The following is a 14,811-nucleotide window of genomic DNA, read 5'->3' as shown; positions in this document are numbered from 1 at the left end:
GTCTTCCATTAAAAAAAAAAGTCCCACTTAACCGGGTGGCTTTAAACAGAAATTTATTCTCACAGTTCTAGAGGCTAGAATCAAGGTGTTAACAAGGCCATGCTCTCCCTGAAAACTCTAGGGGAGATCTGTTCTAAGCCTTTCTCTTAGCTTCTGGTCTTGCTGGCAACTTTCAGTGTTCCTTGCCTTATAGATGCCTAACTCCAATCTCTGCTTCTACTGTCTTTAGAAACTCTCCTTGTATGTCTCTCTTCTGTGTCTCTTCTCTTCTTATAAAAACACTGGTCATACTGGATTAGGGCTCACCGTATTTCTGTAAGATATCATCTTAACTTGATTGATCTGCAGTGACCCTATTTCTAAATGAGGTTACATTCACAAGTACTAAAGGTGAGGACTTCAACATATCTTCTTGAGGGACACAATTCAACTCATACTTTACATCTTAACTTGTTGATCTATATAATACTTCTACGAGATGTTATTATCCTTCTTTACAAATAAGAAAACTAAGGCTCAAGGAAACTTGCCCAAGGTCACATAGCCAGTAAGGGGAAGAGCAAAAATTTAAATCCCAATTAGGTGGCTTCAGAATCTAATCACTTAACCATCATGCTATACTGTTTCCACATACAGCAAATAGTTTAAGACATCAAATCAGCTAAAAACATGTAACAACAAAATAGCAGTTCCTTATCTGAAACATTCCTCTGCCATACATATACACACACGTGCACACACAGTCATAACTGGCCACTACTCAGGGATAACTATTTACAGCTTTTTTTTCTGGTATTTACCTCCATATTTCAAGTAACACTTATGGCTACTTTTATCAGTTTCAAATATCTATTGACTTTTTATTGTAAATAAGGATTTTAGCTCAGGTACATTCTCTTTTCCTCCATCATTCCAATATAATTACATATCAATTCTTTATTAAATCCATATTAAGAGTTTGCATTATGACTAAATATCCACTGCTGAGCCAAGCAGTATGTGATAAATGTTTCCTTTTTTGTACTACTTTTTTGTATATGCAGCTCATAATTAAATCCTTTTTTCACATACATAATCTTCTCTAATCATTTATCTCTTCCTGTACCTCCAACAACTCTGAAAAGACCATCCACAATAGAATTTTTTTTTAAATTTTATTTATTTGACACAGAGGTCACAAGTAGGCAGAGAGGCAGGCAGAGAGGGAGAGAGGAAACAGGCTCCCCGCTGAGCAGAGAGCCCGATGCGGGCTCAATCCCAGGACCCTGGGATCATGACCTGAGCTGAAGGCAGAGGCCTTAACCCACTGAGCCACCCAGGTGCCCCACAATATAATTTTGCATGTGGTCAAACTTTTCTTGCAAACACTCATCCTGGAACCCTCGCAGTCTGGAATCCCCGTGCTCTGGCCTTATGCATACCCTTTGCCCTGAAACTTCTTTTCACTCTCATTCTGGAAATTTTTCTTCTCTTAGGTTGGAACCCTGTTTCCTGGGTCCCCTACTTTGCTCTTTTTATGAGCTTGTTTTGGAGGCTTTCTTCCAATAGGTCCCCTAATAAGAGTAAATATTTCAGATCATATACATCTGAAAACATTCACTCCAATCTCATATTTGATTAACCGTTGGCTACATATAGAATTCTTGGCTTGAAATCATTTGGATTGTTAAAGGGATTACTTCGAAATCTCCTCGCTTCCGGTTTTGCTGCTGAGAAGTCAGATGCCACTCTAATTCCTGACACTTTACATGTATTCTTTTTCTCTTCTATAAAATGTTTTTAGAGTCCTCTTTTCAGGGGCCTTTATGTGGGTCTTCTTTCATTCATGGCATTGGAAAGTAGGTAGGCCTTTTCATTCATAGGATTCATTCATAGGAATTGGAGATTCCTATCTTTCAGATCTTAGGATTTTTTTTTTAAGCATTTATTTATTTAGGGGCGCCTGGGTGGCTCAGTGGGTTAGGCTGCTGCCTTCGGCTCAGGTCATGATCTCAGAGTCCTGGGATCGAGCCCCGCATCGGGCTCTCTGCTCAGCAGGGAGCCTGCTTCCTCCTCTCTCTCTGCCTGCCTCTCTGCCTGCTTGTGATCTCTCTGTCAAATAAATAAATAAAATCTCTAAAAAAAAAAAAAAAAAAAAAAAAGAATTTATTTATTTATTTACCAGAGCAAAAACGCGAGAGAGGCAAGCACAAGCAGGGGGAACCGCAGGCAGGGGAGAAGCAGGCTCCCCGCTGAGCAAAGAGCCTGACGTGGGGCTCAATTCTAAGACCTGGGATCATGACCTGAGCCCAAGGCAGCCGCTTAACTGACTGAGCCACCCAGGCACCTGAGGTCTTGGCAATTTTAAGAATTCCCCTACCACTGTTTTCTTTTTCTGGAACTCCTATTAGTCAGATGTTAGTTCTTCTGGATTTATCATCTAGTTTAGAAAAAAAAAATCTTTTCCCTCTTATTTTCATCTCTTTGGCTTTTTGCTTTTGTTTTGTCTTCTGATAGAGATTTCTTCACCTTTGTTTTCAACTCTCCTACCATATTTTTGATTTCTAAATGTTCTTTCTCATTCTCATGTTTTGTTTTGTTGTTTTAATGAAACTCCGTTCTTTTGCAATTCTTGTTTCACGAGTAGTTAACTTCTCTGAGAATATTAATGGTTTAAGTCTCCTGTGGGGAAGAAATGTTTGACAGGCTAACTTCTTTGTCCATGTGAAGATGACCTTGGGTTTACCTTTACCCAGTACTGTTGCCCTGAAAATGTTCTGGATCTCACACACACCATATATACACACAGACACACAAATTACGGCAAGGAATGTCAGCTATATTACTAACCAATGGGCTTTACAAAAAAAAATATGACCCTTGATGGTAAATTACATTTGAAATGGAAGACTCTGAGTGGACTATAAAAATCTATTGGAAAACATAGGCGTTAGCTTTCTGGTGTGGTGTCCCTTGACAGGACTTGGAAGTTATGCTCATGTGCATTATAAGAAACAGTTCCTATCGTGTATGACTTCCCTATGTTGTGCCTATGTAACTGTCACTTCCAATTGCATGCATTACCTGTCAGGGCTGGGAAGTAGCATAGGATTGGCTGTGAGGACACCCAGCGAAGATCTGCATGATATACAGACATGCTGTGTCTTCTGTCCTGTATTATTCTACAAATCTAAGGGAACCTGATGCCAGGTTATGACCTATTGTATCCTTTGAGTGTGAATGTAACTCCAAACCTAAAACAATTACTAGTGCTCATGATAAGTATTCACTCCCTAAACTGCCTATTTTTCTTTTCCTTCTTTCTCTCTTTTTTTTTGGGGGGGGTAGGTGGTTTAATTTTGGTTTCTGCCTTTCAAATTAGAAGATTTCAAATAAATGTCTGGAGATCCTAGGCTGGTCAGTCATATTTAGGAATGAGGCAATTGACTGGAAGCTGTGTCAGCAAGGATGGGGTACAGGATGCAACAGAGGGAGAGAACTGGGCAGGCGCAGTGATGGAGGTAGGGGATGAGGGTATTAGTCTCATCATTTGGTCAACTTTCACTTAATTTCTCTGTTTTCAAAGCAGTGTCTCATAGTTGTACTGCTATAAATCTGAAATCTCTGAATTCTTAGCCTTTCTGATTCTTTCTCTCTCATGAATATGTCTCTGGTCTCCTGTGGGGAAGAAGGAATCACCTGAATGAATATACAACGTGGTAGGAGTCTGGGGGTCTGCTATCTCCTGATATAGACTTTCACACAGTCTCATTTTCAACCCTATGGCTCAGCAACATGTGATGTCTCCACTTCTTGAGCCTTTCTAAAGTTCTGTGGAGAAAATCATGTTGCTTTTTGTATCAGTCAAGTGTCCAGTAAGAAAACAGAAATCATACCAGAAATGTGAACAGGGAAAAACAGAATTAGCAAATGCAAAAAGCAACTATGACTTCTAGACTGATGAAGAGGGAACCAAGAAGGAACTAGGAACTCTGGAAAGGGTTCCCCCTGCCCTCAAGACTGAGATTCAGACTTTTTTTTTTTTTTTTTTATGAAATGCTCACCATGGTAAGTTGTAGTTACCATCTGTTATACAAAGTTATTACACTTCTACTGACTATATTCTCTATACTGTACTTTCCAGCCCATGCTTTATTTATTTTGTAACTGGAAGTTTATACCTCTTAATCCCCTTCACCTATTTTGCCCATCTCCCCACCACTCCCCACTCTGACATCCACTATTTCGTTCTCTATTTATTTCTGTTTTTTTTTTTGTTTGTTTTCTATCTTAGATTCCATGAGATTCAGTCTTCTTTTTTTTAAGATTTTTATTTATTTATTTGAGAGAGAGAGAGAGAGAACAAGCGGTGGGGAGGGGCAGAAGGAAAGGGAGAAGCAGGCTCCTGGTTGAGCAGGGTCCAGGACCCTGAGATCATGACCTGAGCAGAAGGCAGACACTTAACTGACTGAGTCACCCAGGAGTCCCAGATTCAGTCTTTTAAGGAGAGAGAATGGCTACCCCAGTAATGTGCATGGGGGTTTAGTGGGTGGGTGAAGAAACTTGCCAGAGGGCACAATTTGGAGCTGGCTTCTCCATGCTTCTGAACATAGGAACCAGGAAGGTAAAGCTCTTTTTTCCTGTTCAGTCGGTGGTGTCCCCTCCAGAACCCTCTACTGCTAAAGCCTAACATCAAGCCAGTTAGCAGAAGAGGAATGTTTGTAAGATCTAGCTCTAGCATAATAAAGCAGAGCAAAACAAAGAGGTGGAAACAGAGCTGAAAGATAAACTGATTGTTGCCATGCCTCTCATCTGTATCTCCCATCTCCTACAGCGAAGCATTTGGGCTTGACCTTCTTTCATGTTTAAGTCATTTTCCTACCAGCTCTCCAAAGGAAAATATTAACAGTTATAAGCTGTTTCCTAGTTTCACCAATGATGGTATTTATAGTTCTGTGCTCCTTATTGCTTTGGGGAGATTAGCAGAAGAAGGAGTGATAATTTCTTAATTCCACCATCAGGAATTCTCTCCACCTTTCTATAATTGCTCTATTTTAAAACTAACTTCCTCACTAAAATGTGATAGTTTCCAGAGCAAAGACAAGCTCTACCTCATCTTCCCTTCCCTTTATCTCCCTCAGTACCTCATCTTGTTAAGCTTAATAAAGGTTGGTTGAATTGTTAAATGTAAATTGTTAAATGTTGAATTGGTTAAAATGCACATTCCTTAAAATTTTAAAAATTCACAATTTAAAAAAATTTAAAAATTTTTTAAAATTCACAATTGTTTCGGGGCGCCTGGGTGGCTCAGTGGGTTAAGCCACTGCCTTCGGCTCAGGTCATGATCTCAGGGTCCTGGGATCGAGTCCCGCATCGGGCTCTCTGCTCAGCGGGGAGCCTGCTTCCCTCTCTCTCTCTCTCTGCCTCTCCATCTACTTGTGATCTCTCTGTCAAATAAATAAATAAAATCTTTAAAAAAAAAAAAAATTCACAATTGTTTCAATGAGTTTTATTGCCATAGATCACACACCTGAATCCCAACAAGCTGTCTTATAAATCTATGCTGTTGATTAAAATGAGAAAAAAGCAAAAGTATTTATAGGCCCATGAAAGCTCATTTTTAGTCGTACCAGCAAAGCAATTCACTGTCTATATAACATATTGACAATAAAAAAATAAACCTTTCACTTAATTTATTTAATAAGCAGTCTTGTTGCTTTAGATATATGCTGCAATAAATATTTTTCTAATGGCTGTCTTCTAAAATATGTAATATTTTGAAATGCCTATACTTACCAATTCAGGGATGTCTTTTACTTTCAGAGGTACTTGGATTAAGCCCAAATGGGTCCTGAAACTAAGAGAATCACCATTTTCATAATTTGGGTTGCGAAGATTAATTAACACCTTTAAAAACAAATCCAACAAAATAGGTTAGTTTCTTTATAGAATGTTTACACTTACAAAATTGGCAATAATATACTTGGTGTATCACCACAAAATTAAAAACTATTTGGGGTTATGCATATACTTTAATTACGTTCTAAAAAACTATTTAATTGTAATGAAATGTTAAAATACCAGAAACATGCTTTAAATTTAATATTCCAACTGATGATCTGCCATATGAAAGTCTAGAAAGTTAAGAATTTATTTAGAATGAAAAACCTTTTATGCTAATAAAAAATAAAAATTGTTTGATTACAATATTTAACAAGGAAGGTGATAGAAAAATAGAAATTGCTTGATTATAATATTTGCCAGATTTTAGACTCAATTCTAGCCCTTTTAAAAACAGCTATTAACAACATTTTTAGAGAGCTAGGAGACTAATAACTGCAGGGTATTGCCTCTAAACCAAATCCACAAGGAAAAAAAATTCAGAAGTCAAGCTAACAAGAAAGACCATTTATATACTTCTCAAAATTATGCACATAAAAAAAATCTTAGACATTTACATACCTTTTAATCTAGAAATCATACTTCTATAAATATGATTTTGGAAATAATTAAGATGTTTACAAAGATAGTGCAGAAAGAATATCAATGAAGTAGTTTATAGCAGAAAAATATGAAACAGCTTAAACATTCCATTAGAGGGAATTACTTAAATTATAGTTAATTGATAAAATAAAATACAACGTCATTTGCCTCAATTAATACAGGTAAGGTAGGTAATGACATGAAAAAATATTCACAATACATTCAGTTAAAAAATGTATAATAATGTAGTGTTTTTTGCTATGTGATGGTATTAAAAGTAATTTTTTAAAAATTTTCTTCTTATGTATGTTTTCTTATTTTTCCAACAATAACAATACATTTTTGGGAAAGAATAATTATAATTAAGATATATTTTTGAATTGAAACTCTTGAGAAAAAAATAAAAAAATCCAGTGCAATGACATAGATGGAATTAGAGTGTATGATGCTAAGTGAAATTAGTCAGAAAAAGACAAATACCATGAATTCACTCATATGTGGAATTTAAGAAACAAATGATCATAGGGAAAAAAAGAGACACACCAAGAAACACAATCTTAACTATAGAGAACAACCTGATGGTCACCAGAGGGGAAGCGGGTGGGGGACAGGTGAAATAGGTGATGGGATTACGGATGTACTTGTGATGAGCACTGGGTGATGTATGGAAATGTTGGATCACTATATTGTATACCTGAAACTAATATGACACTTTATATTAACTAACTGGAATTTAAATAAAAGCTTAAAAAATAAAAAGCGTCCTGTGAAGGAGATTATGTAACAGAAATGCTATCATATCTGAGGAAGGGATTAATGAACTGATAACTAATCACTGATGAAATGGAATGTGTGATAATGCCAAAACAGTTTCTTAAAATTGCAAACACTAAATTGAAACTAAAAATATCAATGTTATTTGTTAAAAAAATATATAACAAAGAATCAACAGTCTGCTAAATGCAGACTAATACTGAACAATACAACTTTAGCCTAATTACACAAGTAAGGGATTATACTACACAGGAACTTCACAAATGGATAGAAAAGGGAAAGAAATGATGACTATGAGGGTAACAGAAAAGAGAAAATATTAGAAATGCAGTAACTATAAGGATATAATTATAGAAAATGTTTTTTAGTTAAAGAAGCATCTCAGCATGAATAATCAGAGGTCAATTCATCAATAGTCCTGAAAGAAACAGAATGTTATGACTATTAAGGAGAAAACATAAAGATAACCATACAAAAACTACATGAACTTTTGGCCCTTAAGTGCTAGAAAGGGAAAGAGTTTGGGAGAAATCTTTAACAAGCCAAGAGAATTAAGGCAGTTTCTGATCAAACTAACTTCTCCTTAGAGTTATAAGGAGATTACAGGTGGAGAGTCTGGGTGGCTCAGTCAATTACGTGTCCGACTCTTAATTTCAGCTCAGGTCATGATCTCAGGGGGTTGTGAGACTGAATCCCACTTTGGGCTCTGTGCTGAGCACCGAGACTGTTCAAAACTCTCTCTCTCCCTCTCCCTCTGCCCCTTAAATCCCTTCACCTCCCACTTGGTCTTTCTCTCTCTCTCTCTCTCTCTCTCTCAAAAAAAAAAAAAAAAAATGGAGACATCCTACAGTTGACTTTTAAACAACATAGGTTTGAACTGCACGGGTCCACTCAAATGCAGACTTTTTACAGTACAGTACTATAAATGTGTTTTCTTTATGATTTTAATATTTTCTTTCCTCTAGCATATTTTATTGCAAAATTAGAGTATATAACACATATAACACATACAATATATGCTCATTGACTATTATGTTATCAGTAAAATTTCCAATCAACAGTAGACTATCAGTATTTAAGTTTCAGGGGAGTCAAAAGTTTTCTGTGGATTTTCGACTATGCAGGGGATCAGAACCCCTGGGTTGTTCAAGCATCAACCATATGCCATATGTTTTATGCTGGCAAACTAGTATCAGGGGCAGCAGTTCAGAAAAGAAATAAAAATAAATTGTGAAAGATTCATTAATTCTTTTACTCATTCATTCAACACCTATTTATTGAGCAACTATAGTGCTAAGCACTATTCTACCATAGCAGCTGGTTTGTGGTAGCGCTATGCTTATCTCCAGGGACACCTGGATGTCCGGTAGTGACCCTTGGCCACGATGGGATGAAATATACTAACCAGTCATTTATATTGTGCTATTTAATGTCCCCTGGATACAGTCCATATCAGTTTACTTACATTGTTTCTTGAAAATGTACAGATAGCTCGTTTCACCTGATTTACCAGTGGGGCTATAAAAGACCCCTTGGGAAACTTGTGCCTCAACTCCCAAGGCCATTGTATCTCACTTGTATCTTGACATTTCATAACCCAAAGACAAAGCATGTCCTGTGCAATTGAGGAAGAATCCTAGGAGCTCATCTGTAAGTTTGGATCTCTTTGTACTTGTATGTGCTTTCTTTCTCTTGCTGAAACAAAAACCTTCTATGGTTAAATCTTGTGAAGTCTTGTGAGTCTCTTGGATTATCTGACTCTGTAATTGTTGCAGCAGTGCACAAAACAGAAAGAGAAGCTCCTGCCCTTGTGGATCTTCCATTTAATAGGAGAAGGGAGGCAATAGGAGAAGGCAGAAAAAGACAATGTTATATAATGATAATGCTATGAAGAAAAACAAAGTAGGAAAAGGCTAAAGGGAGTTCTAAGCAGGAGGTACAGGGAAGACTTCGCTGAAAAGGTGACATTTAAAGCAAAGAGACAAGGAGTTGAGGGAACATGCAAACAAACATCAGAGGAAAAAGCACTGTGGGCAGAGAAAACAAGGAGCAAAGACCCTCGGATGGGAGGAAAGCTGGGAGAAAGCAAGAAGGCTGAACTAGCTGGAGCAGAACAAATCAGGGAAAAGTTATAGGAGATGAACTCAGAGAGGTAATGGGGTCCCAGATCAAATAGGATGTTTTAAACCACTGTCATGACTTTGGCTTTTAAGTAGAATGAGATGGGAAGCCGCTGGACACGAGAAGAGTGATTTATCTGAATGGTACTTAAAGGGCTTCCTCTGGGAACTGCACTGAGAAGAGATTCTGGGTGGGCAAGGGTGGAGCAGGAAGACCACTAGGAAGCCACTGCAGTGGTCCAGACAAGACACCAGCTTGGATCGTGGAAGTAGGAGGGATAGGATAAGAAATGGGTGGATTCTGAATACATTTTGAAGGTAAAAGTAACAGGATTTGCTGATAGATTACGTGTAAGGTATAAAAGAAAGAGGAGAGTCGAAGAAGGGTCAATTAAAATAATTAGTTCTAACTGGCTACTATAGAGTTGCACTTAATGATCGATGTACCTATCAAATTTAACTAAGCTCATCATCTTCACTAACCTGCTCCTCCTCCTGTATTCTCTCTCTCATGGGAAAGGTACTTCTGCCCAGCTACCCAATCTAGACACTTAAATCATCCTTATCTTTTATTTTTCTCATACTCCCCAAACCTAATCAGGTCCTAAATCCTCCTAAAAATCTCTTGCAAATCTGTTGAACTCTTTCCATTCCCAACGCTGTTCTTTTGCAGCAGATCCTTTTCATGTCTTGCCTAGACTACTAAAACAGGAAAGGACTTAAAAAGGAAAAGATTCACTGAGCATCTGTCTAGGCCAGGCAACAGGATACCTGATTTATAGTTACTGTTTTTTAATCAAAATCTTCCTAATTGATTTTCTTGCCTTTAATCTCTCCACATTCCAATGTATTTTCCAAGAGCTATTTCCAAACACAAATCCGATCATGTCACTACACTGCTTCAGTGAATCTAGGGCTTTATACATGGCAATTCCTCTGCCTGGAGATATTCTTATATCGTCATTTCTTCCTCTTTTACCCTCACTAATATACCTATATTGATCCAATATAACCTACCTCCAGAAAATCCTTTGGTGCATAAACAGGTCTGAAAAGGCTTAAATCTGGAATTAATAAAATAGATTAGAACAAAATTTCAATTAATATAACATATGAATGGTTATTAATAAAAAATGTTAATGACTCATATGTTACAATGCAGCTAGATTAATTCAGACTTGCAGAGTATTGACAATTTGTCATTCATTGTCTTAAGTTTTGGGAACACAAAAATGAAAAGGCAGTCCCTTCCCTTAAGAGCCTAAGATGACATATTCTGAAAGAAATTAAGAGACTCCCCTTCATAAATCTGTAATAAATTTATAACTGAATTGAAAAAACAATGTCAATATAACATAAAAGTTCTATATGAGAATTCTCAAAGTACATAGAACATAAATAATACTTTCTTAGTGAATTCCTCTAGTTGTATTGAACTGTTCTCCCTTTGAAGTTATATAACACACTGCTCCTCTAGTAGGGTACTTATTTCTTGCCCAGTCTCCCACACTTATTTTTAAAGGAGTGGTGGTGGGACGCCTGGGTGGCTCAGTTGGTTAAGTGTCTGCCTTTGGCTCAGGTCATGATCCCAGGTCATGATCCCCAGCAAGGAGCCTGCTTCTCTCTCTGCCTGTCATTCCCCCTGCTTGTGCTCCCTCTCTCTCTACCTCTCTCTGACAAATAAATAAATAAGATCTTTAAAAAAAATAAGGAAATAAAGGAGTGGTAAGGGATTATGTACATGTCTATCTATACAATTATATACATCTGTTTATCATAATAAATGAGATGTAGTTGTCACTCATATGTTTATAAAATTGATTGATTCCACTTTAACATTAAAATAAACCAAAATACTTAAAAACATTTAGAAGTCTCAAAACTTTTCACCATTTAACCTACCTTTAAAGCCTGAAAAATATTTACCTTAATTATGAGTCTAAGAAATCCACTGAAAGATTTAATCTACTTTTCTATAAAGATGTTTTCAAATGCTGCTTTAAAAAAGGATAACTGATTTAAATACTCTCGAAATAATGCAAAACATTGGTCAAAGTTAGGAATTTTTAAATTGCAAAGTAGAAGTTTAAGCAATAAAAGTAGAGGATAGGAATTAGCAGGGAAGGAAAATTGCTCTCTTTCCAAAAGAATTGTTAACATTGTTATTTTGGACCCAGAATTAAGAACGCAATTTGTTTCCTACTCCCACATTTTGAAAAAAGTTGTTCATATACCTGGTTCATCAGTTCCCATTTCATTCCATTTATTGAGAAGTTCTTTCTGTTCTCCAACTGGCCTCTAAAAAAGGTAATTTTAAAATTGGTTTCATTTTGTGAAGTTTAGCAATGCAGCTGAAAAATAAGAACCAATAACTTACCGAAAAGTTTGAATAAGCTACCATAACGTAAGAAAAAAATAATTTTACTACATACAGAGAACTTTTTTGGAATTACTCTTAAATTACTATTATTTAACTATTATATCTAGTCTGAATGGCTCAGGTAGAACGTGATACTAATGAGCCCCCCAAAAAGAAGGTAAATGATCTCTACTGGACAGTAAATTTCACAAAGAAATACTGCTCCTCAGCCACATACTCCATCTCTTACCCCATCTAGCAAACTCAGAAAGGCATCGTAAGGGGGACTGGCAAAGACAGTGTGACTCCGAGTCAGTAGCATCATCTTCCTATATGAAAGACAGTATATTGCCCAATACTATATACTTTGACTTTATATGGAGAACTTTATAGTTCTCCATATAAATATATCTGCTTTTTATACCATCCTTCTGGTGCCTTCAGTGACTTGTCCTTGGGTATTACGCAAAGTTCATCCACTATATCCTGTCCCACAACAAGGAATGAATAGCAGGTAGGGAGAATAAAGTGAAGAGAAACTTGTGTTTTCCTATTCAGGAGCCGTCAGAAAGAATCTTGAGCATTCCTCAGGTGGCTTTTCTTTTCCTCTTTATCTCTCCCCGCTCAAAACCCATAGTGACATGTAGGCAGCCATGGACTCAGCTAGAGGCGAGGCATCAAACCAGGCCCTGACTCGTGCCTCCTGAATATCAGTTGAGTTGCGCTTGTGAAAGAGCCTGAGCTATGGACCCTAAGACTCGCTGACGTGACTGCCTGCACGTATTAAGAGGCAAAACTGGGTTGTACATTTAACTGTTACAAGATTACCCTGTACTTGCACGGATTATAAATTGTACCATTGTAAGCTCGTGAATTGCTAGTTAAAGATTAGCTAAGTAGACAAAAGTTACTCGCGTCAGAAGATCCGCTACCAGCACTTGGGAAATGGGTTTCGTAAAAGCTTAAGGGGTTTCATGTGAATGTTACGTGTGTATGAAGAATCAACCGAAAATAGATCCTTCCTTATAATTGTTTCTGTTAGCTATATAATGCCTCACAGCCTTGAATAAAATTGGCACTGCTTGGACATCATCCACTGTGTCCCTCCTGTCCTCATTTCTTTACAAGTCTTATTCTCTCTCCATTCTCTTACCCTCTCGACCCTGCTCATGTCGTCGCACCGGCCGTGACAGTGACAGATAAATGTTGAGAATTAGATCTAATAATACTATTATTAGAACTAAATAGTTCAACAGAGAGATGACAAATCATCATTCCATTCTCTATGTTAATACTGAAAGATGGTACCATACTGGCTATGACAAGATGATAGTATGCCTCAACCCCATCTCCGATTCAAAAAATATGGTTATTGTGCTAATTAGCCAAAAGTAAGGAGACCAAAGGTAAGTAAAATTCTTAAAGACCATTTATAACACTTATAAACTTTATAGCCAGATTTTTAAATAATCTATATGTAGATTATATATTGTATTTTTATTTATTCTCAAGATATGTTCATTACAAAAAACATTACAATATATGTAATAGAAATCTATATAGAATATACCCACGTAAGTGGCCTTTTACAGATTTTTGTTTCAATATAAACTGGTATACTGGTTAAAAAAAAAACAACTGCCTAACAGTTACACCTTTATGGTACTCCTAGTATTTGATTCACAATAAAATACTTAAATGTTAAAATTACCTTTCGTGCCAATGGGATACTCAGTTCAGTGCACATGCTATTTAAACTCTTCAAAATTCTTTTTTCCCAACTTCCCTGAAATATAAAAAAAATAACTTATTATTGTTTCTGGTTAATAATACCAAAACTAATTTTTTTAAAATTAAAGATATTATGAGTTATATAGAAATGGTGAGGTTGGTTGAGATTGGTTAACTTCATTCATTAGTCCACTCAACAAATATTGATTACTGCCTACTATGTGCCAGATACTACCTTTAGTGCTGTGAACTAAGCCATGAACAGAAGGTCCCAGTCTTCATAAAACTTATGTTCTAAGGGGAAGGATGGTAATGAGGTTAGAAAAAAAAAAATCAACAACTCATATTATAAGAAAAAATAACAGGTAATAAAAAGGTAAATTACTTTTAAGCATTTTGTAAATGTTTGACACTCAGAAATCCCATTAATAACCTAGTAAAAAATGAAATTTTATAGGAATTATTATATTGTGATTTTTCCAAACAAGACATTTCAGTCCTAAATACTTCACTATGCATGTTCTAATAAGAACCTTCTCCTACAATAATAACCACAATACTGCTATCACACCTAAGAAAACTAGTGTTAATATTTCACACCATCTAATATCTAGTCCACCATCAAACTATTCCAGTTGTCCCCAAAATATCTTTTATAGTTTTTAAAATCCATAATCCATTAAAAATGCATGCATTACATTACATTTCGTTATTATGTCACTTTCCATGTAGCTGAATCTAGAGTCTCTTTGTTCTTTTCTCTTTCATGATATTGACTTTATTGAGGAGTCCAGGCCAGTTATCTTTTAGAATGTGTTACAATATGGATTTGTCTTATTGGGTTTTTTGCAGCATTGATTACCTTCTTCTCTAGCCCCCATATCTTTTTTAAGCTTGAAATAATAAGTTCTTTTTAATAGCCAGTCATAAACTGATTACCCAGGTATACCATGTTTTAGTAAATTATTCTTTTTAACAACAAGCTAAAATGTCATAATTTTTTTTTTTGGTCTTTTTACTAAAACATGCCTAGAGGCCACTTCCGGCTCACTGAAACCAAAATAAAATAATACCAAAGCTTCAAAATTTAGATCAAGAGAAGAGAACTATATATAACAGCATTGATAATGGACAGTTATATCCAGGCAATAAAAGTAGAATAATAATAATAATAGCTCCTTTATGTGGTTGTTATAAAGCTTAAAGATGTGAAGTGCCTGGAACAGTGACATAATGATGATGATAATAATAATCATTCAATAATCGATAGCTTTTACTATAGCTATTATTGTTCACAGCTTCCTCTTTAACAGACATATTTAAATACATTACCCTCTTTATCTGGAATATACTCTCCATGTTCTA

At 36.2% G+C, this 14,811-nt stretch overlaps 1 protein-coding gene across 7 annotated transcripts in view; it reads right to left on the bottom strand.

The window, feature by feature from the left end:
- The window catches only part of TBC1D19 (TBC1 domain family member 19), a 156,902-nt gene that overhangs the window by 90,373 nt on the left and 51,718 nt on the right, over nt 1-14,811 (bottom strand). For all 7 annotated transcript variants that reach the window (XM_047719058.1, XM_047719057.1, XM_047719062.1 and 4 more), the window contains 4 exons: nt 13,427-13,501; nt 11,591-11,654; nt 10,374-10,420; nt 5,776-5,886 (listed from right to left, as the gene is read on the bottom strand). In XM_047719058.1, coding sequence (XP_047575014.1) covers nt 5,776-5,886; nt 10,374-10,420; nt 11,591-11,654; nt 13,427-13,501 — 297 coding nt within the window. The remainder of the gene's footprint in view (nt 1-5,775; nt 5,887-10,373; nt 10,421-11,590; nt 11,655-13,426; nt 13,502-14,811) is intronic.

The sequence above is a fragment of the Lutra lutra genome, chromosome 2 (assembly GCF_902655055.1).
Source record: "Lutra lutra chromosome 2, mLutLut1.2, whole genome shotgun sequence".
NCBI classification, from domain to species: domain Eukaryota; kingdom Metazoa; phylum Chordata; class Mammalia; order Carnivora; family Mustelidae; genus Lutra; species Lutra lutra.
This window is presented reverse-complemented; position numbering and strand designations above follow the sequence as displayed.